Source organism: Phragmites australis, chromosome 7, assembly GCF_958298935.1.
Source record: "Phragmites australis chromosome 7, lpPhrAust1.1, whole genome shotgun sequence".
Taxonomy (NCBI): domain Eukaryota; kingdom Viridiplantae; phylum Streptophyta; class Magnoliopsida; order Poales; family Poaceae; genus Phragmites; species Phragmites australis.
In genome coordinates this window covers 15,557,430-15,579,308 of record NC_084927.1, presented here as the reverse complement: position 1 = coordinate 15,579,308, position 21,879 = coordinate 15,557,430, and the positions used below count along the sequence as shown (strand labels likewise).

Below are 21,879 nucleotides of genomic sequence, written 5' to 3'. Positions count from 1 at the left end.
ACCCTCATTCTGGTTTGTGGGAAAGGCTAGAGGCAATGACAATTGCCACTGATGATAAGATAGCAGTTGTTCAGTACCTGCCCCCACAATGAAAGAAAAGATATGCGTGACTTCTTAAGTAGTGCAAGTGACTCGACTTTGCATACTTGGGTGTACAAGTTCCTCACCGGTAAACATTGACATGTGGTAACTCCAACTAGTGCTTTTGGGTGTTGAGTTATGATAGCTATTTTGGGTGTCAAGTTTTCAGTTGTGATAGTTCTTTTAAGTGTTCAACTACACAACTTTTGCTTACACATAGGATGCATTTGTCAGAATATGATGTGACCTTACTTAAGGTTAGTTCCAGGGTCTAGCCACCTAGTTGCTAGCTGCCTTTGGAAAGTAGTAGGTCTTCCATTGCTTAATGAAATGTATTTTAGAAGTAAAACATTTGCAGAAAGTACTATGTGCTACTATGATTTTAATTTTACATATGTGTGTGTAATGTGATTTGAATGTCTGCTTCCATACCTCGAGCTATTATTTACATGGTAGAATAATTATGCACTTGGGGTGACATTGGATTTTATTATGGTGCATGTGTTTGTTGATACAAGTTCACATATATCTAACAAGTGTGACATATACGTTAAAAGAAGGTATCCTCGCCACTCTAATTTGTTTAGGTAACTATAACCACCGTTGGCTGCAAACCAAACACTGACACAAACTTCTACCAAACATTTATGGTAAATCCAAACATGTGCCACACAACATTTGCCATGACTAATCAGTGGCATGGCTACAAACCAAACATCCCTATTTGCCACAAAGTTAGTCAAGCTACAGATGTAGCTGACGACTAATGTTAGGTGGCAAATTTAGTGGCGAACCAAATAGGCCCATAGTATATTATTTTTTGCCAACAGTGGTTACGAACAGAAATCAATGTTTTCAGAGCAAAAGAAGGTTGAGAAGGAAAACACAAGCTAGAGAAGCAGAGTTCCTTCCATAGACCACCCACTGATATCAAGTGCAATGATAGCCTAAAGCAGAAATATTCCTAGATGACAACGGGGTACATGTAAGGGTTTCTCGCGAAAGACGATGAATGAAAAGCCCTGACCAACATAAGGGAACATCAGAATCAGACGAACTGATGCACTACGCGGTATGCACACAGCTTAGCTTAGCTTTGATGCGCGATGTCGACATGCCACAGCGTGGTGTCAGTCTCGGCGACGTTGGCGTCGCCTTCCCTGCGCCTGTTGTCCGGGCAGGACTTCCAGCCCTGCCCAAGCTGGTTGCTCTCCTCCTTTACGCGCAGTCACGCACCTGCCACGACCTGGTGGCACCGTCCTCCTTCGTCGTCCTCCACAGGTCCTCACAAACTTGATCGCCCTGCAGGAGGTCGACGCCAACTTCTGCAAGCATCGCATGCACGTTTCTGTTATCACTAGTTACAGCGTCGTCAATTTGGTGTGTTTGTTTCGGTTGTTCATTCAAAATGTGACTGAGCTAAGATTTTTTGTCGACGAAAACTCTAGGATATGCCATGCCATATCCTCGCAAATTTTCAGCTCATGTCAATAAGTTGTGTTCATGCTGATACGAGTTTATCTTGTTCACGTTTCTGTTATCACTAGGTACAATTACTCGCTGCTGCTGCTGCTGTCTTGTTCGACGGAGTTACAGAGCTTCGTGGCCTCTTCTTTTCTGCAACACTAGAATAATCTGGTTCATGCTCTTACGTTTGCCCCCAATGGAAGATGAAGATGAAGGTGCTTCTTTCCGTACATTCTGACAAGGCAAAAGTGATAAATGTATTTAAGCTGCACATAATTCAATCCATTGTCAGGAGACTAGATTAGATTAGATCAGAAATCATATGAATCTAACTCAATCGATCTCTCTGCCCCAATTCCTTGCGTGTGACGACGTCCGGGTCCAATTCCTTGCGTGTGACGAAACATTTCTGGCATCCGTCGAGCCCAAACACTTGACCGTGAACACCACAGTACCAGAGCGTCGCCTTCGGTGATGCCATGGGACGCGATAAACCATGGCCAGCACCTGCCAAGAACACGTTACCGGATCGGTCCTTGTTAACCTCGAAGTTGCGGTACGGGCTGAGAAGGACGGCCGTCCGGCAATTCGTTTCCGCTTCGGCGATCACAAATTTGGGAGGGATAAGCTGCAATATGAAACCAGATTTTGGTAGGACACGGCCATGGCTCATTACATTTGGAGACTACAGTATCTGAAGAACCAACATTTCAACGGAGGGAGGCATTGTGCGCGAACCATATTTTCCATGGAGCCACTCAGAAGGACTTATGATGAACAGCTGCCATCGCTGGTGCTGCTACGGTTGAAAGCGAGTAAGAGTGGGTCCTCAGACGTCCGAGCTATGAACAAAGACACGATTCTTCGGCTACACATTGAATTTGTATTTTAAGTTCAAATTCCACCAGAGACATGCGCCGTGCCACCTTCGTGCCGGAGCACCAGGAACCACCAGGCGCCGATGCCGTGAGCGGCCACACACTCCGGCCACCCGCGCCCCAAGAACATGCCGTCGCCGTCCCGCTCCACCTCGACGCGCCAGACCTCGCCAAGCGCGCTGACCACGAGCGCAAATAGAACATACATTTATATACGTACATGTATGAATATACATAGGAGAATACATGGAAAAAATAATGAGAAAATAAAAAAGAGAAAAGGATAATAGACATATGGGCCGACTTAATCCTTTCCAGCCCATTCTCTCCTCGCTCCTCCCCTCCCTCTCTCAACCTGCTAGACCGACTGGCCCAGCCTGCTCCTCTCCTCCCCGTGTTGCCCTCTCTGGTCTGGGCCGAGATAGCCGATCCAGACCAGCGTGTGTGCCACATCCAGCCCATGGAGCACAGCGTCATCTCCTACCTCCCGTCGCCTCCCTCTGTTCCCAATCCGACACCGTAGTGACAACAAAAGGAACCACGTTGAATCACCCGTAGCCAAGCTGGACTCCATCCCGGGATCTTCTAGATGAACTCAGGAGACCCTCACTACGACAAAGCTCGTGTGAGATCACTTGGAGCCTGACGTGAATTCAAATCCGAGAAGGAAGTCAATCCGCCAACCGAACCAAATTCTCCAAATTTGGAACAAAGTAGAAGTGGATCTCCTCTAGAACTCTATCCCATAGTCTCCTTGAGCATCATGCCGTCTTTTGCCCGCTGTATACCTTCCTGAGTGTAGATGGAACTCGAGTTGAACTCGGAGACACCGTCGGAAACCACCCGAACCATAATTTGTATCGATCTCGGTCTTTACCCTGTATGGACCTATATCGGTGCACCAGACCTCCCTCTCAACAACCGCAAGCTTTCCCCTCGAGAACCAGAGCGAATCTGAAGCCATAAAAGCCCTAGCAACCTTGCCAGAGTAGAACCATAACCCCTCGTTGATGTTGAGCCGCTGCAGAGCTTCCCGACATCAAAACGTGTGCAAAACAGAGTAGCGGTGACCAGTTGAACATCTTTCACCACTCATTGGAGGACATCGGGCAGCGCGACGTAATTCTGGTATTTGTCCGATGGGGCGCCACCGTAGAAAGTGAGGTCGCCGCCATCTTCGCATCGAAGATCAGCAAGGTGAGCTCCCTACCATTGGATCAATAGCGTACGATTCCGATTAGATAGTGCGTATCGATTCGGGTAGATGGATCTAACATCATCCGATCGCCGATCAACAACGTAGATTCAATGTGACTTAATGCCGTTTGTCAAGAGCTAATGGACATTGTTAGTCCCCGTCTTATGGCCTAGTCAGCACACCACCTCAGCAAAAAACATCAACGAGCCGTGCCACATCAGCTCTAGGTGCTTAGTCAGCATGTACAATTAGTTTTCTTTTTCTTTTTCTTTTTTTCAGCTTTGCTAACGCCATAAAGAGAATAATGACACAATATATAGGGTTTTAATAATTAATTTAATTTTGTTAATGATTTAGATAATTTTTTTCTTTAGTAAAATAATTCTAACAATAGGAATAAATTAAAAAATAGTTTTAATATTTTTTATAATTTTTTAAATATTTTTATATGGTTTTATATTTCAAATAAGTGCAAATAAATTCTAAAAAACCCTAGAAAACCATAGTTTGCTCAAAAAATCTGAAAGATCTTAATCACATAATTTCATATGTAGCTTATCTTTTAGTCCTATTTTAATCTTTCGGAAGCCATGATTTGTCAAACGTAGATCCAATTTGCCCTGTTCTTTCGCTAGAATATCCAAAAAAAAGCGTGATCTTGTGGGTGATGATGATTGATGTGTGATATTTGGTTATCTTTGGATCTTGGTGTTTATGTGTTGCCTTTTCGCTCATGTTCACTAGTAGGTGGCAACATTCCAAAGGAGCTAGAAGGACTTAAGATCAAGACTTTGAAGGCCCAACTGAAAATTGTGAAGACAATCTATGTTCTTGAACATATTAATTCTAGTTTTTAAAATATATTTTACAAACATGCATGCTAATAATATTGTTGAGAATCCTAAGAGATAGACTTTACTGTAGTTTTCCTTTATCAACCTTGTCACCATGACTTTGGTTATGAAAGAGTAAATAATGCTTAGCCTTACTTTGGGATGGTGATCATAATGATAATAGTCCTATACAACTATGATAAAAGATTGTCTAATTTTTTAAGCAACATAGAATTAAGATTTGAGCAAGTGGTTGGGTTTATGGTAGTCTTGCTCAAATCTAAGGACCGGTTCGTGGAGTGATCTTTCCAAGTTAATAGTATAACCACAAGTCTAGTACGGGACGGACCTAGCCAATTAATTTGTTTTACTCTCAGTATGGTGTAGACTATTTGGTTGTATGGAACGGAAAAGTGTACTTTCAAGGTTTCCATTGACGTAAGAGGGGGCTTCCGTTGTTGAGGTGTATTCACACGGTGGTGAAATCTTAGCGGATATGAACATGCTGAGAGGGGCTTTTACAGACTTTGCAGTAGTCTCTCGGCACACACCTCAGAAGTGTGTAAGGTACTAACGGGTACCGGCAAAAGAGTTTATCATAACTTATGGATAAAGTGTACAACTTCTTCAAAGTGTAAAACTAGTTAATGAACCATACTCATAGTTACAAGTAGCGAGAAAACCTCACATGATTAGAACTTGACTGTTTTGTTGATTTGGCCAATCATAATGGTGTGAACTAAGTGTTGTTCAACCTTGGTCGTGGGAACCACGGTTGAGATGTTGGAAAGTTAGTCAAATCAAGATGGTTGAATTCTTTAGGTGGTTGTTTATTTATTGTAATTCACTCAATTGTTACTTGCTTTTCAATTGTTTCAAAATAAATGTTGTTTCTGTAAAAGAGTCATATTGTCATATTATTGTTAAGCTTTTATATGCATAATATTTTCTCACAACTTGCTATGTACGACATGTGCTCACTCTAGCTATCATCAAACACTCAGTTAAAAATGTTGAAAAATTCACTGAAGAAGGATGTTCTAAGTTGCTTTCTATGTCAGTTTGCCTGTGGAGTCATCATGAAGGATTATATTATGTGGAGTCACCGTGAAGGATTAGAGTATACATAGTTTCACTGCGGTTTTATTTGGATCGTGGCTCTTGAATATTACTTTTGTAAGATGGTTAATGGCATTTATGTAAGATATTATAATGATATTCATCTACGAATTCACTATATGTTGTGATTGATTATTAGGCTCAGCACATATATGAGATTCATTATTTTCATGAACCAATCTCTATAGAGGTAGTATTACAGCCATATCGACCTAGAACACAACCTTATATAGCATGGCTAGCCCTAAAAAAAGATAAAACTTGAAAACCTAAAAGCTATGCTCATAGACTTATCATCTTCCTCTCTTCCTCGGGTCTCAATGAAGTGTGCCACTCCAACGGATTACGCCATAGGATTCTACCAAGGATGCTTTGGTCCGTGCTCTCGGATATGGGACACCAAAAGAAGCTGTTATACGAGGGAACAAGACAAGCCAACAGTACAAAGTAGATGTCACTATATTTGTTTATGGAAGCCACGCTCACAAGGGAGAATACCGAGTCACTCGCACATACTGGACAGGGACAAGAAGGGCTAGCTTTGAAGAAGGCATATGTGACTCGCTATACCGCTATATCGCCATGCATCGCCCCATGCTCCCGGAGACAGCCATCCAATGCTACTGCAATGAAGCAAACGACACAACACACTCCAACCGCAAGTTCAACTCACCGTCCTGGATAAACTCTATAAGCATGATATGTCTGAGCTGAAGATCATCCACCAATGCTTGGAAGATGCCGAAGAAGAGAACATGGGTCTTTGCCGCCACCTACGTGATGGTGCTACACCTACACCACCCTCACCTCCAAGCAAGAGATCGCGCTCCGAGACACTTTCAAATTATGTATCCAACTACCTGAACAGTGGCTCAAAAGGAGAACCTGCAACCCCACCATGTATACCTGATAGGGAATTACCAATCCCAAGAAGAGATCGATTAGTACTGTCGTTTAGGTCATTTTGGAGTTCTTGATTCTTATGGATCTTATTATTTGTGACAGTCATATATGAGTTGCAGGATCACCCATATGCACTCTGTCTGCATCCACATCTTAGAAATAGGGTCTGATGATATTAGTTAATCTAAGAAGAGTTTTAAAGAGAAACAAGACTACCAACATAGACCTCCCTTAGAATATTATGTTTTCCTTTTATCTATGTCATACCCCTACCAGATGGTCAATACCAGTAACAACCCCAAAAGCAATGGTAATCACACAACACCCCCACTCCACCACCCCTGATGAACATGGAGCAGCTTATGGCTATGCAAACTCAAATCTTGCAAGGGATGGATCGAGCAATGACCAATATGAAACAAGTATCACAGACTCAACCTCCACCATAGCCACAGCACCACAACTAGTCCAAGTTAGGAGAGTTCATGAGAACCAAACCACCCATGTTCTCCCACACCATAGAACCACTCGCTGTTAATGATTGGCTAAAGACAATTGAGAATAAGCTACTGATCGCCCAATTCAATGACCGTGAGAAGGTCTTGTATGTTGCACACCAACTCATCAGTCTGGCTACCAACCGATGGGATGCTTTTTTCAATACACATGAGGACCATGAGACAATCACTTGAGTGGAATTTAAGAGAGCTTTTCGATGCTACCATGTATCTGCAAGCGTCATCACCATGATGAAGAAGAAATTTCGCAACCTGAAGTAGGGTTCTATGTAAGTGAATGAGTATACGAACAAGTTCACTCAACTTTCAAGATATGCATCAGAGGATGTGGATACGGATAAGAAAAAGGTCTTGGATGGGCTAGACTATGGTATGCAAGCTCTGTTAAGCACCAATGATTACCCAGATTTCCAACATTTTGTGAATAAGGCGCTAGTGTTCGAAGACAAGCGTCACATGCTGGGAGAAGACTATAAGAGAATGATGGCATCTCAAGAACAACACTCAGGCAGCAACTCTCGCCCTCGCACCACACCACAACAGGGATAGTGGCATTAGTCATCCTCTCAGTTCAGACCTCAAGTATCAACACCTTGTCCCGCATATCAGCAACCTCGCTCTAATAACAACACCTCTGCTCTAGCTAAGAACCCTAACCCTCATGCTACAGCTAGTCGCTCATGTTTCAACTGTCAAGAGATTGGATACTTTGCTAATTAGTGTCCTAAGAGATGTTAGAATCAGACACACAGTGGCATTCAACTTGAACACTCAAGTGAAGGCTCTTGCACCAGCTTAGAACCGTAACCAGTACAAGATATCTGCTCCACCTAACAGAGCTCAACAGAACCATGCGAAGGGACGTGTGAACCACATCACTGCAAAAGAAGCTTAGGATGCACCAGACATTGTACTTAGTATGTTCCTCGCCAACTCAACCCATGCATCTGTTTTGTTTGATTCTAAAGCTTCACATTCGTTTATTACATCTAAGTATGTGGCCAAGTATAGTATGCCATCGACAACTCTGAAACATAAGATGTTAATTAGCTCACCTGATGGAGAAATAAGAGCTAGTCTCATATACCCCAAAGTAAACCTTAAATTAAGGAGGTAGACTTCTCAGCCAACATGATCGTCTTAGGATCATATGGGATATTTGTTATCCTTGGAATGGTAGTAAAGTTTAAAGGGTTGATAGAATGTACCAGAAGGGAAATCATCTTGGTTAATGGAGGAGTTAAATGGAATTTGTGGCAAACACGCCATCAGTAGAAGAATGCAAGTTGAACTATTTGGAAGGATCAACATTGGATCAAATTCGAATAGTCTACGAGTTTTCAGACGTGTTCCCAAATGATTTGTTAGGTATGCAACTGGATCTAGACAGAGTTTGTTATTGACCTTATACCCAGAACTACACCTATAGCTAAAAAGCCCTATATAATGCTTGCTAATGACCTAGCCAAACTAAAAAAGTATATTCAAAAGCTGCAAGAGAAATGTTTATGTTCGACCTAGTACCTCACTGCGAGGAGCACTCGTGCTTTTGTGCACAAGAAAGACATGAATCAAAGGATATGCATAGACTACAGAACACTTAACGATATTCCTATCAAGAATAAATATCCTTTACTAAGGATCGATGATCTGTTTGACCAACTCGCAAGAGTTTGTGTTTTCACAAAGATAGACCTAAGGCTAGGATATCATCAGTTGAAGATTCGAGTATCCAATATACCAAAGACAACATTTATCACTCGATATGGACTATACAAGCTTATAGTCATGTCGTTTCATTTGGATAATGTCCTAGCTTATTTCATGTATCTCATGAATATAGTATTCATAATGTATTTAGATAAGTTTGTGGTAGTGTTCATGGATGACATATTGGTTTACTTAGGTTTTATTTAATCTTGCAAAAGTTTTATTTCTCTTATAAAATAATTTTTATTTAGATAAGTTTGTGGTAGTGTTCATGGATGACATATTGGTTTACTTAGGTTTTATTTAATCTTGCAAAAGTTTTATTTATCTTATAAAATAATTTTTATTTTTTCCGGTTTAAAATTTTGAGCTATTACAGCATTGTGCCCCTAACACCAATGTCGTCGTCCAAGTGCCGAGCGAGCTCCTCGAAGATGCGTTGCACAAGTGCAGGGTGATAATTGCTCCTTCCATCATGGAAGGACCATAAGCATTTGTTTGCAGTGCAGAGGTGAGATGCAACAGCTATTCTTAGTGCTTACCAGTTTGTGGAAGAAGGAAGCAGGACCTTGAGGTGCCTGGAAATGGCGCGCACGCCATGGTTAGTGCCAGACAGTCCCATGACATCGGAGAGGAAGACAAAGGTGGGGAGACTTGCCAGCTTTGTGCTTCTTTGATCATTCCCTGCTCCCTAGCCCTATTTAAAGCTCAAGGTAGAGAAATGTGCCCGTTGGGCTCCTCGAATCCTACTAAGTTTGTTTTCGCACTTAATAAGTACAATATGTTCTTGTTACGAGGAGTATTATGATTGTTTTGAATATTAGCCCATGATAGGCATATATGCCCTATTCCTTGCCCACGTCGTGTAAGTTAGGAAGAGTTTATGTGAATCTCTTCTCACTTACATGGTACCAGAGCCTTCTGCCACTAGAGTCCACCCATGCACATGTTATCCTGGATCTCAAAGAGTTAAAGAAGTCTATTCTTAAAGTGCATACTACATAAAGTGTATTCTTCAAAGTAATCTTGTGTCATTGCTGCCCTATTCATTTTAGTGCGACATGCCCATTGTTGCATATTGCCACGGGAAGCTCAATGAATGAGCTCCATATCAGTGGCATGGCTTGTGGCCACTCTGTAAGTTTCCTAGGACCATGTTGTAATTTTCATTTTACGAAGGTCCTGTTTGTAAAATGCAGTTCACCTTTTACTTTATAAATCCAGAGTTTTTGTCCTAAAGGCCCATTTTTCTTAAAAAAAAAAACCCCTCTTGTCAGTACTGGTTATACTGGGGAGAGAGGTATCCAGCAATGGCCATCCTCCGATCTTCATAACTGAAGCGGTATCGTCTGATCGACATCGTCCATGTATCCCCCTATCTCCCCAGTATAAGCAATGCTTAACACCTCTTAGCACCTCACTCTTTGGTATCACGACATTATAATAGAGATGTGAACCTGTGGTAATTCTGTTATACCGTTACTTGTCGGATTCACCGAATGATGTACTAAATATTAGAATGAGCAGAATTTCCCTGTGTTGACTTGACAAAATTAGAATGAGCAGAATTTCCCTATGTTGACCTGACAAAATAATCAGAAAGTCATCTTCTGCCTCATCCATTTCGTCGCTGACCATTTCTCCCCTTTCAGAACTGGGCACCCACTGTGGATACTGTTTGAGTCTGTGTTACCATCCAATCCCTGAAACAAGCCGAAAAATCAGCATGGTAATAGAACAGAAACATTCCCATCGTGAAAACAGTGTTTAAGAAAATTATTGCATCTAACAAATAGGAAATTTGGTATCATTTGCCTCAGGTTTTAATTAATGTATACTTCGTTCAAGAGATCTGAAACTAGAGGGAATAACACACCATGCTCCAAAAGAGAACAGCATCTCCTTTGTTTGGCTTAACACACAGTCCTCTGACCACCTTTCCTCCACAGCTGCATTCGCCTTCTCCTGCCTGGAACAGAGATAAGAGTTGCCGAATATCAACCCAGCACAGATCACATTACATGTACGGAGTGTTCAATTTATATAACAAGTTAAATTGATACAATGTCTGCTCACCTGAGGAAAGTGGGTTTCACCACCCTCAACACCATCAGTCAAATACATCAACATTGTAGCAACACGCTGCCCCCCACGTTTGAGGTTGAACTGCAGGCATACAATTCATATTGATTCATGTAATTGATAACTAATTGTAGCACGAAAGAATAATCTGGTGATATCACAAGAAGCTACAGGTCTGAAACTTTCCTTACACATTCAACTTACAGCATCAGAAAAGTAATCGTGATGCGGCCTATAATACTGGCTTGCTTCGTACCTGTAATTCTTAAAGTCAACTCACAACAATAGTCAAGTCAAAGAACTATAGAAAATTACTGTCCATAGTCCATCAAATACCGCAATACTTGAATGAGTTCCCCGTTTTCTTGAGGTATTTGAGAGAACACAGAAATCCGCTTCTCTATAGCCTAAACAAGACAAAGCAAGTGTTAACAGAACAAGAATAGACTATGCAACTGCTAAGGTTAAATCGCAGTATCTAGATTCTAGTTATTCAGACTAGCATGCGATACAAGTTATATATCATGCAATGGATGTCCGATAACTGAACAACTTGACAGAGTATAAGTAGGTAAGTGTTGAAATAGCCAGAATATTGCCACTAGATTGTGCACAAGATAAATGCACCTAACATGATGCCTGCATTATCCACAATAAACTTAACCTAGATATATTATACGGTTATTATGGAGAACCTCACGAGTCATGAAAACTGATGGACCTGAGTGTAAAGCTACAATGCTGAACTAGGGAGCTGTAGTAGGGTTTCCATCAGACATAGGATCTGTTTGGCAGAGCTCCAGCTCCAAGAATACTTGAAGCTGGGTATTTCTAACTCCAGAAATTTGTGGAGTTAAAGTTTTAGGTACACTGAGGGTATTTGGGTGAGCCATCTTGTTCCTGTTTTAAACTAAAAACAGAGACTTAAACCCACTTTATTTTAGTCTACAATCTTAAAATCTAACGTGGAATTGAAAGCTAGAGCTCTACCAAACAGGACCATAAAATAATAGCTAAGATAGAGAAACAGCATTTTAAATCAGATGCAAATTGACACTACATGATTTGTACTCACTATGTGAAGGATCACCACTTATTTAACATCAAGCATGTTCAGAAGTAAGCATTTTATGATCCACTGCAGGTATTTTCGGCATAACAGAAGCTACAAATTTTAGGGCCTAGTTCTTGCATGGATATAAACCGGTTAGCTGTGGAGAAAGGTATCTTTTGGTAAGATGATTTAATTCGATAAAAAAAAAACAATCACAAGTTACATGTATTCCAAATCTTGGTTACTCCTAATAGAGTGCAGCATCGTCTTTTGACCTAACATATAGAAGGCCAAATAGTTAAATGACAATCTAGAGGTAAATCATTTTAGACAATGTTGTTTTAAAAGGTGCAAGAATCTCAAGAAACAGATCTTATTTTGTTGTGTAATTGTAACTCAAGAACAGAACATGGCTCCAAAGTAGTCGGTAGTCACCCATCTAACATATGCATGTACTATTCTGTCACTGTCACAGAATGATGACCGACAGAGAACTACGAACAGAAAAGATTAAAAACCATGCTATGCAACAAAGACGGATGTCTTAGTTAAGTTCATTGTTGCAGAACAAGCAGGTCAAAGAGCCATTGGTTGAATATTTATAGATCAAAGAGGTATTTCATATTTTAATGGTGAGAAACCTGGAATAAAGTTTGGTAAACAGACCTGAATGACTGGAAATTTTCTTTCTGCAGAATTCACGAACATACCAGAACTTGTCCGAACATCACTTTTCACACCCTGTAGAACATAGAAACAGTGACAATATAAATACAGAAAAGAAAAGAAAAGCGTGTCTGGGGTTCTCAGAAAATGATAGCCACAAAAAATAAATCCAGTGAAGGCACAATTCTTCAAAATACTTCCAGCAACATAATTAATGTTTCATCAACATATAAAGCTGTCATATAGAAGAGCATGTCAAAAGCAAGGTGTAAGGAAGTTGCATTTGATGTCTTCAGAGATGGCATGGTAACATATAATAGAAAAAGGCAGAAGAGGTATGTATGGGCCAAAACTTGAAGCAAATAGAGAAGAGTGCCGACAGTAAACCATGCAAGACCTCCAATTTTACAAGTAAAATACTCCTAGTATATCAAGGTCATTCTAAGAAATGGAGATATCTCTTGTTGTCATGTTTCCTATGAGTACCTATTTGTACACTCAAAAGGAGAGGTGCACAGGTTGAACACAAGATTAAAAAACAGTGATCAAACCAAAAGTCTTCCAAATAATCAAATAAGATTAAAATTTGTTAAATTTCTAATTTAATGAAAAACAAAATGGCTGGTCAAAACTGAAAGAAAGAGAGAACACCAAATGCTACGAATTAGAATCAACATACCTTTCCCGTTGCAACATCCACTACAGTAGAAATCTGGAGTCTTGGTCTAGCAATTGACATTAGGTAATCACACTCCTGCAAAGATTGTCATTAGATGTTTTACCACAAGAACCAAACTTAGAAAATTTAACATCCAAATACAAATAGCACAAGTGAAATGAAATTTGCTAATAATTTGGTGTCTAGGTTAATATCAACAGGGGAATGGATCTGAAGTCACAGGAAAATAGTTGTAATTAGACAAAGCACTAATACACTAGAAAGTATTACCAAAAAAAAAAAAAAATCTAAACAGCAACAGGCCAATGAAATCATACAAAGATGAACAAACACTAAAGTCTGAAGTATGTTCCTCCTCCCTCTAACAAATTCCTTTAGAGGATCACATCATTGCCTTTTGATAATATCTGTTGTCCCTATTACCACCAAGTGAGGCTGAAATAGAACCAGCCACATCAACGTATTGTAGCAGAATGGATATTTTTTACCAGTGCAAAAGCGTAGGCATTCAACTAGTATCTTTATAAAATGCTGTGCTCTTTTCCAAACTATTTAAAAAAATAGATGCGTTCAGTTGCGCTTTGTTCTTGCCCAACACACCTCACAATACCACTGGACTGGAAGGAAACATTGCTGCTCATATGATACAGATTAAGTAAAATGTTACTACTATAAGAGCAATCTCCATGCTCCATCTTCCAGCAACAATATATAACAAGCAAAAGAAACTCAGCAACATTGTTCTTGCCTACTGTCAGCTATGTTGGTGCTATGTATGCATAGTGGCATAGTGCATATTGTTATTGCCTTGGACTTATAGTTTTGCTTTGGAAATAGCAAGGCTAGTTACAACTTAGCAACTACAATCACAATAAATAACTGAATGATGGAATAGGAAGTCAAAGTGATTGAACATTGAGAGAGGGCCGAACCTCTGAACTAAGAAAATTATGGAAAATAATTATCCGAGGTGTCCAGCTGAGAACTTCAGGCTTCACCTACACAATATAAACAATTTAATTTTCTAAGAAAGAAGAAATTGCTGCATGGGTGGATGGTACCAAAATGTGCTAACTAATTGGATTTTTGATAACTGTGAACTGTGAATTACAGTGGAATCACCTAAAAAATATGCAATTATGATTCATGACAAAAAGGGTAAATCTAACATCATTCGTGCCACAAGCCCGCAAGTGAAGTAGCAGACTTACCAAGAATTCAAGATACTTTTGTGTGTAGTTACTTATGTAGAAAGAAAAATAGATAAAGAAATAGAAAAGACAACCTAAGACCAGCACTAAACTGTATGTCTGTACATTTGCCAGACTTGCAATTACCATGTTGAATTGCTTCTCTTCTAAATCTATCTGATTGTTCATTTTTGTGGTGAAAAATAATAGCTTTATCCGACCATGTACAATGATTATATCTGATTACCGAAGCCATTTAGGGTGGATCACAAGAACATAAGCCAAACGAAAGTTATAATTTATTTACAGTACAAGTTTGTGGAGAATATATGCTTAAGACCTAAATCAATACTAGAACTTACATATCCAAGACGAAGAACAGCAGCCTCTTGATCATTATCCACATGCATTTTATCTGCCACGCATAATGCCGAATATTTGGTAACACATTCTCCAATGCAACCAATATAAGAACTGAATAAGTAAGAATAACAGGTATCGAATTTGACATTACAAAATAGAAATAAAATTAACAGATTTTCAGTAATACAAAATTACTGAGCAAAGACGAAATGAGCATGCATATTGTCGCAGTGGAACAAAGATAGGGAGGACAGACATACGCGTGTGGTCATCTAGCCGACGGAGAAATGCTAACTGAAGCAAAGAACCTGCATTTGGGACAAGAAAGTAAAATGAAACCAAAATATAATTGTTAAGGCAGCAAATCTAATATGTACACAGTTTTTAAAACTGCTGATAAAAGTTTAAAAAAATAGTATTTGCGGAAAAGAGTGCAACATGAAACAAAAATATAACCCCTGGGGCGCATATGGAAGCATATTACTAGGCCGCTGTGCATATCAAGGTGCCCAAAATAGCCATGCTTCCGTACTAAGTGTAATCCCCTCAAGGTTCAAACTGATCCTAGCAGCGAATCTGCATCTAACCCGACCCATGTAACAGTTCCGAAGACACCTGATTAGGGGCGTAGTACTAAAATGCAGTCAAAATTTAACGAATTTCACCACGATCACCACTAATCGAGCCCAAAGGTGTCGAATTTAGCCGGAAAACTTTTTTTAGGTAAAATTTAGCCGGACAACTGACAGTTTCTTTCCACCTGAGTAGCCACCACGCTCAAAAACCAACCAACCTCCAAACCACACTCGGACCTGATCCAGCAAGAGCCCAAGAAGGAGGAGAACGCAAACCGAGAAAAACGGCGGGGAGCCGCTGGGGTAAACGACGGGAGGGGACGGGATGGGGCGCGGAGGGTGCTCACCGAGGATCATGCCGAGCGTGACGAAGGTGAGCAGCAGCAGGAGGCGCCGCGCCCGCCACCGCGCCATCCCTTCCGAATCTCGGGCGCCCATGACCCCGGCGCGCGGAAGGCGGAGGAGAGTTGCCACCTGAGCGTGCTGCCGGTTTGCGGTGCTGTGTTTTTTTTTTTTTTTTTTTTTGCCGAGTTTCCCGGTGCCGATTTTTTTTTTTTTTAGAGAATCTATTATTTGCCCATCATATCGGAGAGAACGAGTTATTCAATGGCATACAAGTATTTAATGGTAGATCTTAAAATCGTGACTTATTCGATGGTAAATAATAGATTCTCATCTTTTTTCCAATTGCGCACATGCAGCCCGGTCTCCTCTATTTAGCAGCTGATCTCATTTATAATTTGACACGTGATAGTTTATTTTTTTATTTTATCTTCTATAATTTTTTATTTTTATTATAAACTTAATGATAATTTTTATCACATGTTATGCTATAAATTAGATTCAGATCTTAAATACAAGAGACCACTATTGTTTAACCCCGAATTTCCAATTATGAGCACAGTAAACTAGTAATTGCATATTTAAGCACGAGTTATTCTGTTTAACTGCCCAGCATATCCCAATGGCACGGTGACCGGAGAAGTCGCTTGACCTCGAGCTCCGCCTTGGGCTATTGCCACCTCATATTGTTGCGTTGAGGAGCGATGGCGCGAAGGTGGATAGCGAGAACCTTGCGTGTTTCGCCGATCCAAGAATGGTCGGAAAAAATGAAGAAACCACCAATGTGTAAGACGTTATGGATCCAACGACTGATTTTGCAGAGGCCACCGCCAACGCACCGGTGCTTGTGCTTCTACTATTATTCCCCATGGGTTGGAAAATTGCAAACTTTTAAATTTTATTTAATTTCTAAATAAATCATGAGAAAAACTAGTAGACTAACATCTTGATATAGGGATAGTATAAAATAGACATGTATGTAACATAACTGTATAAGTAACTCTTGAAAGTACTTGCTAACGAAACATCAAAGTACTGGCCAACATGACAAAATAACTAAATAAAAGTTGATCATATCGAACATACTTATTGACAGTTGACAAAATAACTAAATAAAAGTTGATCATATCGAACATACTTATTGACAGTGTGAGACGCAGAAGCCCCATGATATTGATGTAGAAGACGTCGATGAATAGGAAGCAGATCACGTGCCCTTAATAGCGAAGGGTAAGCAGATCCTGAGCAGTCACGTAGAGCATTTTCCAATAACCTTATGCGCTATCTCCTGGTGTAGGATCGCAAGGACGATAAGTTTTGAAGATCCGCTCTCTCGATAGCTGGGACAGAGTGAACTATGGTGACGCAATAGAGAAAGAGATAAAATTCGAATTGTGTATCTCTTTTGTGACGATTGGACTCAGTTATGTGTTATAATAGAATTTTTAACCTACACGATTTTTTAAATAATCGTGGATAGTTTTTCTACCTAGCAAACGAATAAAACTATAAAATAGAGGCATTGCACCGCACTTGCATGCGCTTGCGCCATGGTCCCGGGCCAGCCCAGTGATGCGAGCAAGTGCGCTCGTGTGACCTTGTAGTCCTCGTATACACATGTGTTAAGAGAGTGAAGGACACAATTTCTTATAAATTAGTTTCCCTCCACATCTAATAGCAATGTGGAACTGTATCTACTACCTCTAATTTTTTAATGAGCTTTTAAAATTTAGTAGAAATTATTCTCACAAATAAATAGGTTAGGCCCATATATCCCAACACCTGCAACTGTTCCGCATGGTAGATGATGTAGTATCTTGTCCTGTGGACACAAGGAAGCAAGCAAGGAATCAAGTAGCCGATAGACACGAAGCAGCCGCGGAGCAGGAGGAACGGTACCAAATCTGAGCCTCCGCCGACTATCACCGACGTGCTGGCGACCCTGCTCGCGCCGCCGGGCTGCTGGGCCAGTTAAACAAAATAGCCCGTGCTCAAATCTGGAATTATTGGTTTGGTCTGCTCAGATTTGGAAATACCGGGCTGCATGTGCTTCAATTAAAAAATCGGGATCTGGCGACTGTGGGAAGTCTCTCGCCTGCCATTTCTGGCCTGTCACGTTGGAATCTGAACGGGTTGGGTCGGCTTCTCGGTTCTGTTCCATTTTTATGTTGGGATTAATGTTTTGTTTGTGGGAAAATGAAGCGTGAGAAAGGTACGTTAGAATTTCCTCAAGTTTATAAAATTGGGGATGCAAAGTATATACCATGCTAATGATTTTTTTTTTGCCCAACTTTACTTGAAATTTTTTACCTTCTGATTGGCGATAAGATTTGTGCTTGGGACACCTCATGCTTCATCTCCAATGAATTCTAGCAATAGGGCAATGAGTTAGGGTTTGGACTTGAGGGTGTGCATCAAGCTCACCAGCAAACCCCTCCGGAGTTTAGAGGAAAGCCTAGGGGGTGGGTGACGGCTTCGCAAGGTAGCAATGGTGCTGCTGGAGCTACACATGGTAGGATGCCAATGGCCAATGCTGGAGGCGGGGCTGCTATCCTATAGCCCGTCAAAGATGGGTTAGCATGGCGGCAGGTGGTGGTCGTGAATCTAGTGATTGAAGCTACTAGATATGGGGAGGAGGGCAGCGCGGAGGCACCATATCTAGGGAAGAAAGCCATCGAGAGAACAAGGGGGCATGGAGAGGGTGGCAACAATAAGAGATTTGTAGTAGGCAGTATGCAAGCTGGGGAATGAGAGGAAAGTCGATGTTGTCTGAAGAGGAATGGATCAAAGGTTGACGATGAGTGGGCGAGTATAATAGAGATAGGTAGATGGTATGATCAGTTGGATTTCTATCGGATTTCTATCGAATGATTTTTGAGGGAAAAAAATTAGAAAATCCCCCAACTAGAGAGCGGCACTACTACAGAAGGAGTCAAAAGTAGCACTCCATCAGTACCGGTTCAATAAAAACCACGACAGAAGAAGCATCAGTGCCGGTTTTTAAACTCTCACGCGTGAATTATAGTGGAATCGCTAAGAACCAGCACTGATACCTGACTATCAGTGCCAGTTCGTATTACAGACCGATACTGATAGTGAGGTATCAGTACCGGTTCGAATTACAACTGGCACTGATATGAATGTACCCAAAATTTCTATTAAATGGCGTTTTGGCTCAGCTCGCGTCCTTTATCTCTTCGTCTCCTCCCTCCCTCTTGCTCCACCTTATCTCTTCCTCTCTCTCCCTCCCTCTGCCTCCGAAGAGCAGTAGCCCACTCATCAAGCCCGTGCTCACTGAGAGCACCAAGCTCTGCGAGCTCCCAGCTCTCCTCTCTCTCCCTCTCTCTCTCAAACTGGATCTCCTCTCTCCTGATTTGGGGGCTCCACCATCCTTCTCCTGCTCCGAGCGATAGCCTCCGCACGGCGTGCAGCTCGGGCGCGGGCGGCTCGAGCGCAGGAGCGGGTGGAGGCCGGCCTCCGAGCAGCGTGCGACTCAGGCGTAGGAGCGGCGTGGGGCTCCGGCACGTACTGGATCTCCCTTTTTGTATTTTTTTTCCATTCGATTTGATTGTGTTCTTGTGTTTGAGATAAGCATATGGATGGGATTGTGTTCTTGTGTACTAGCAGAGATGAGTATTTGGACAAGATGAGTATACGAATGAGATTGTGTTCTTGTGTTCTTGAGTTTGAGATGAGTATATGGTCAGAGCTGATGACAGGAGCGGCAATGGCATTGGTGGCGGGAGTAGCATCTGAGTCAGCTCGTATGCTGCTCCCGTCGCCGCCATTTTTCTCTTTTTTTATTGCCTACAAATAGCATTTATGTCGGGTGAGCAATTGGCACTGATAGTTGGCACTATCAGTACCGATTTAAGAGTACCGGTTGAAAAATCGGCAGTGAAATCGTTTTTCAACTGGCAATAATAAGCGTTTATGTAGTTATGCGAACTAAGGTGGTTATTTTTTTTTCCAGCGGAATAGCGGGGGAAATGTGAATAAAACCGAATGATTTTTGAGGGAAAAAATCATTGGCATGATAAATAGGAAATCCCCCGACTAGAGAGCGAAGTAAGGTGGCTATTTTTTTTCAGTGAAATGGCGGGAAAATGCGATTGTCTTGCTAAGATTTTAACACATATCCAAATGGTGGCCAAATTGATCAAATATATATCTACAGAATTTTGATAAGCCAAGCTTGGACTCACACTATAAAAACTATTTTTTGAGATACTTAAGGTAATTTTCTACAAGCGGTTTATTTGACAAAACCGCATGAACAATTGACGAGGGCCTCCTGCAGTTATGGACCGCCTGTGGAAATATATTTTCACAGGCGGTTCACATAAGAAATCGCTAAAAATGGTCATTTCCACAGGTGGTTCCTTATGTGAACCGCCTCTGGAAATGACCATCTGTTGGTGAATCAGGAACCGGGGGTCCCCAAATCCCGAGGTCAGGCCAGCAATACGCCACGTGGCGCCATCCCGCGGAGCTTTCTCCGCTCGGTAAAAAAGATTAAGTCCCGGGAGAGGGCGCTCGGGGCCACAGTCGGTGGTCTCCGAATACCCAAGTTCCTCGATGGTCTACGAAGTCTAAATGCCGGGAAGAAAGTGCTCGGGAAGGTATACGGTGGCCCCCGAGCACCCGAGTCCCCCGACGGTCAGGAAAGCTAAGTACCGGGAGAAATGTGCCCGGGGCCGCGAGCGGTGGCCCCCTGGGCACCCAAGTATCCCGAGGACCCACTAAAGGAAGTTCCGGGAGATAGTGCTCGGGGCTGTGTGCCGCAGCCCCCGAGCACTCAGTCCCCCGAGGATCCATACAAGCGTGCCCGGGAGGGAGTGCTTGGGGAGGTGAACAGTACCCCCGAGCACTCGGTTCCCCGAGGACCAAGAAAGGGCACTCTCGGGAGAGAGTGCTCGGAGAGGTGAACAGTTACCCCCGAGCACTCGGTTCCCCGACGATTCAGAGAGCCCCCTGACAGATAGTCCCCTGACAGTGACCCCCGAGGGGCCCACTGATGAGGTGTCAGCCAGTCAAAGGCCCAAGGCTGCATTTGAAGAGCGTGCGTGGTCTATCACCTCCAACTACTCCCGCCACGCTCAGTGTCAGTTCCTGCCACATTCTGGCAGGAGGGTGTGCGGTCATGAATGCACAGGTTCCATCCCGTGCTATCCGGCCCGTCTCGGGATAACGTCGTGAGGGTCGAGGTGTTCTGTCTGCCGCGCTGCTGTGGCAGGAGAACAAGATAGGGCGGGCACGCCGGGCCGCTCCGCGTCTGCCTGGTGGGCCCTCTCCATGGCGTCCGTTGTCAGTGCATTTATGGTGACAGATGAGTGGATGTGGGATGCATTTTTCCACCCCTGGTCACTTCACCCAAAGGTAATGATGACACCCTTTCCATTTATGGTGTCTCGGAACTCATGCCCCCCTCCCGTTCGGGGCACGCTACTGCTGGCGGGTATTTAAAGCTGGCAGAATGAACGAAAAGAGAGAGTTTTCGGAGATAGAAGAGGAAGAAAAGAAAAACAATTGCTCACAAGCAGAGAAGAGAAGATCAAGAGCACCCAAAGCCGGCAGCTACACGCAGACCGAAGAACAAGGAGCCTCAGACTCTAAGATAGACAAATATTCTGGTAACCAGCAACATCCTTGAAGGGCATCCTCAAGGCATTCATAGTATCTATACAGGAGTAGGGTGTTACGACTCCGTGCGGCCCGAACCTGTCTAAACACCAGTGCATTTACTCCGTTCCACCTTAGATCATTCCACTCCACGGGCCATCGCATTCATACCCATTTATTCTTCCGGCGAACATATTCAGGATCATCCCCCCAGTCGAATCTCTAAAAAGGGGTCCCTCAGGATCCCTACGACAGGAGTTAACCCTCCGACAGCTGGCGCGCCAGGTAGGGGGAAGGATCCCTGAATTTGTTTGTTTGTTTTCTTCTACAGAAAAAATGACCGGTGGTCATCGTCTCCAGCGCTCCGGCTCTAGCTCCAGCGGGGAAATGGAGTCCCTCGCACAGGAGGCTCCAGTCACCACTGCGTCCCAGCAGCAGCCACGATCTGCACCCTCGGTGTTTCCCACTCAAGGGGACCAGGGCGCTGGACCAACCAGGGCCCCCGTCGCCATCGCCGGTGCACCACCCAACCCCCAGCAGGCGGCTAAAATTCCTACCGCCAGGACCACGTCTGGACAGCGCCGGGCGCCTCTCCGGCG

The 21,879-nt window shown here is 42.6% G+C and overlaps 1 protein-coding gene across 1 annotated transcript; it reads right to left on the bottom strand.

Annotated features, from left to right (window-relative positions):
* Positions 1-10,151: 10,151 nt before the first annotated feature.
* On the bottom strand, positions 10,152-15,841 carry LOC133924025 (prolyl 4-hydroxylase 1). The gene is made up of 11 exons (XM_062369380.1): positions 15,664-15,841; positions 15,002-15,049; positions 14,741-14,793; positions 14,121-14,186; positions 13,189-13,263; positions 12,510-12,584; positions 11,126-11,196; positions 10,994-11,045; positions 10,784-10,873; positions 10,584-10,676; positions 10,152-10,410 (listed from the first exon to the last, which is right to left on the bottom strand). The coding sequence occupies exons 1-11, from the start codon at positions 15,752-15,754 to the stop codon at positions 10,303-10,305; spliced, it is 822 nt and encodes a 273-aa protein (XP_062225364.1). The 5' UTR covers positions 15,755-15,841; the 3' UTR covers positions 10,152-10,302.
* Between the last annotated feature and the right edge of the window lie 6,038 nt (positions 15,842-21,879).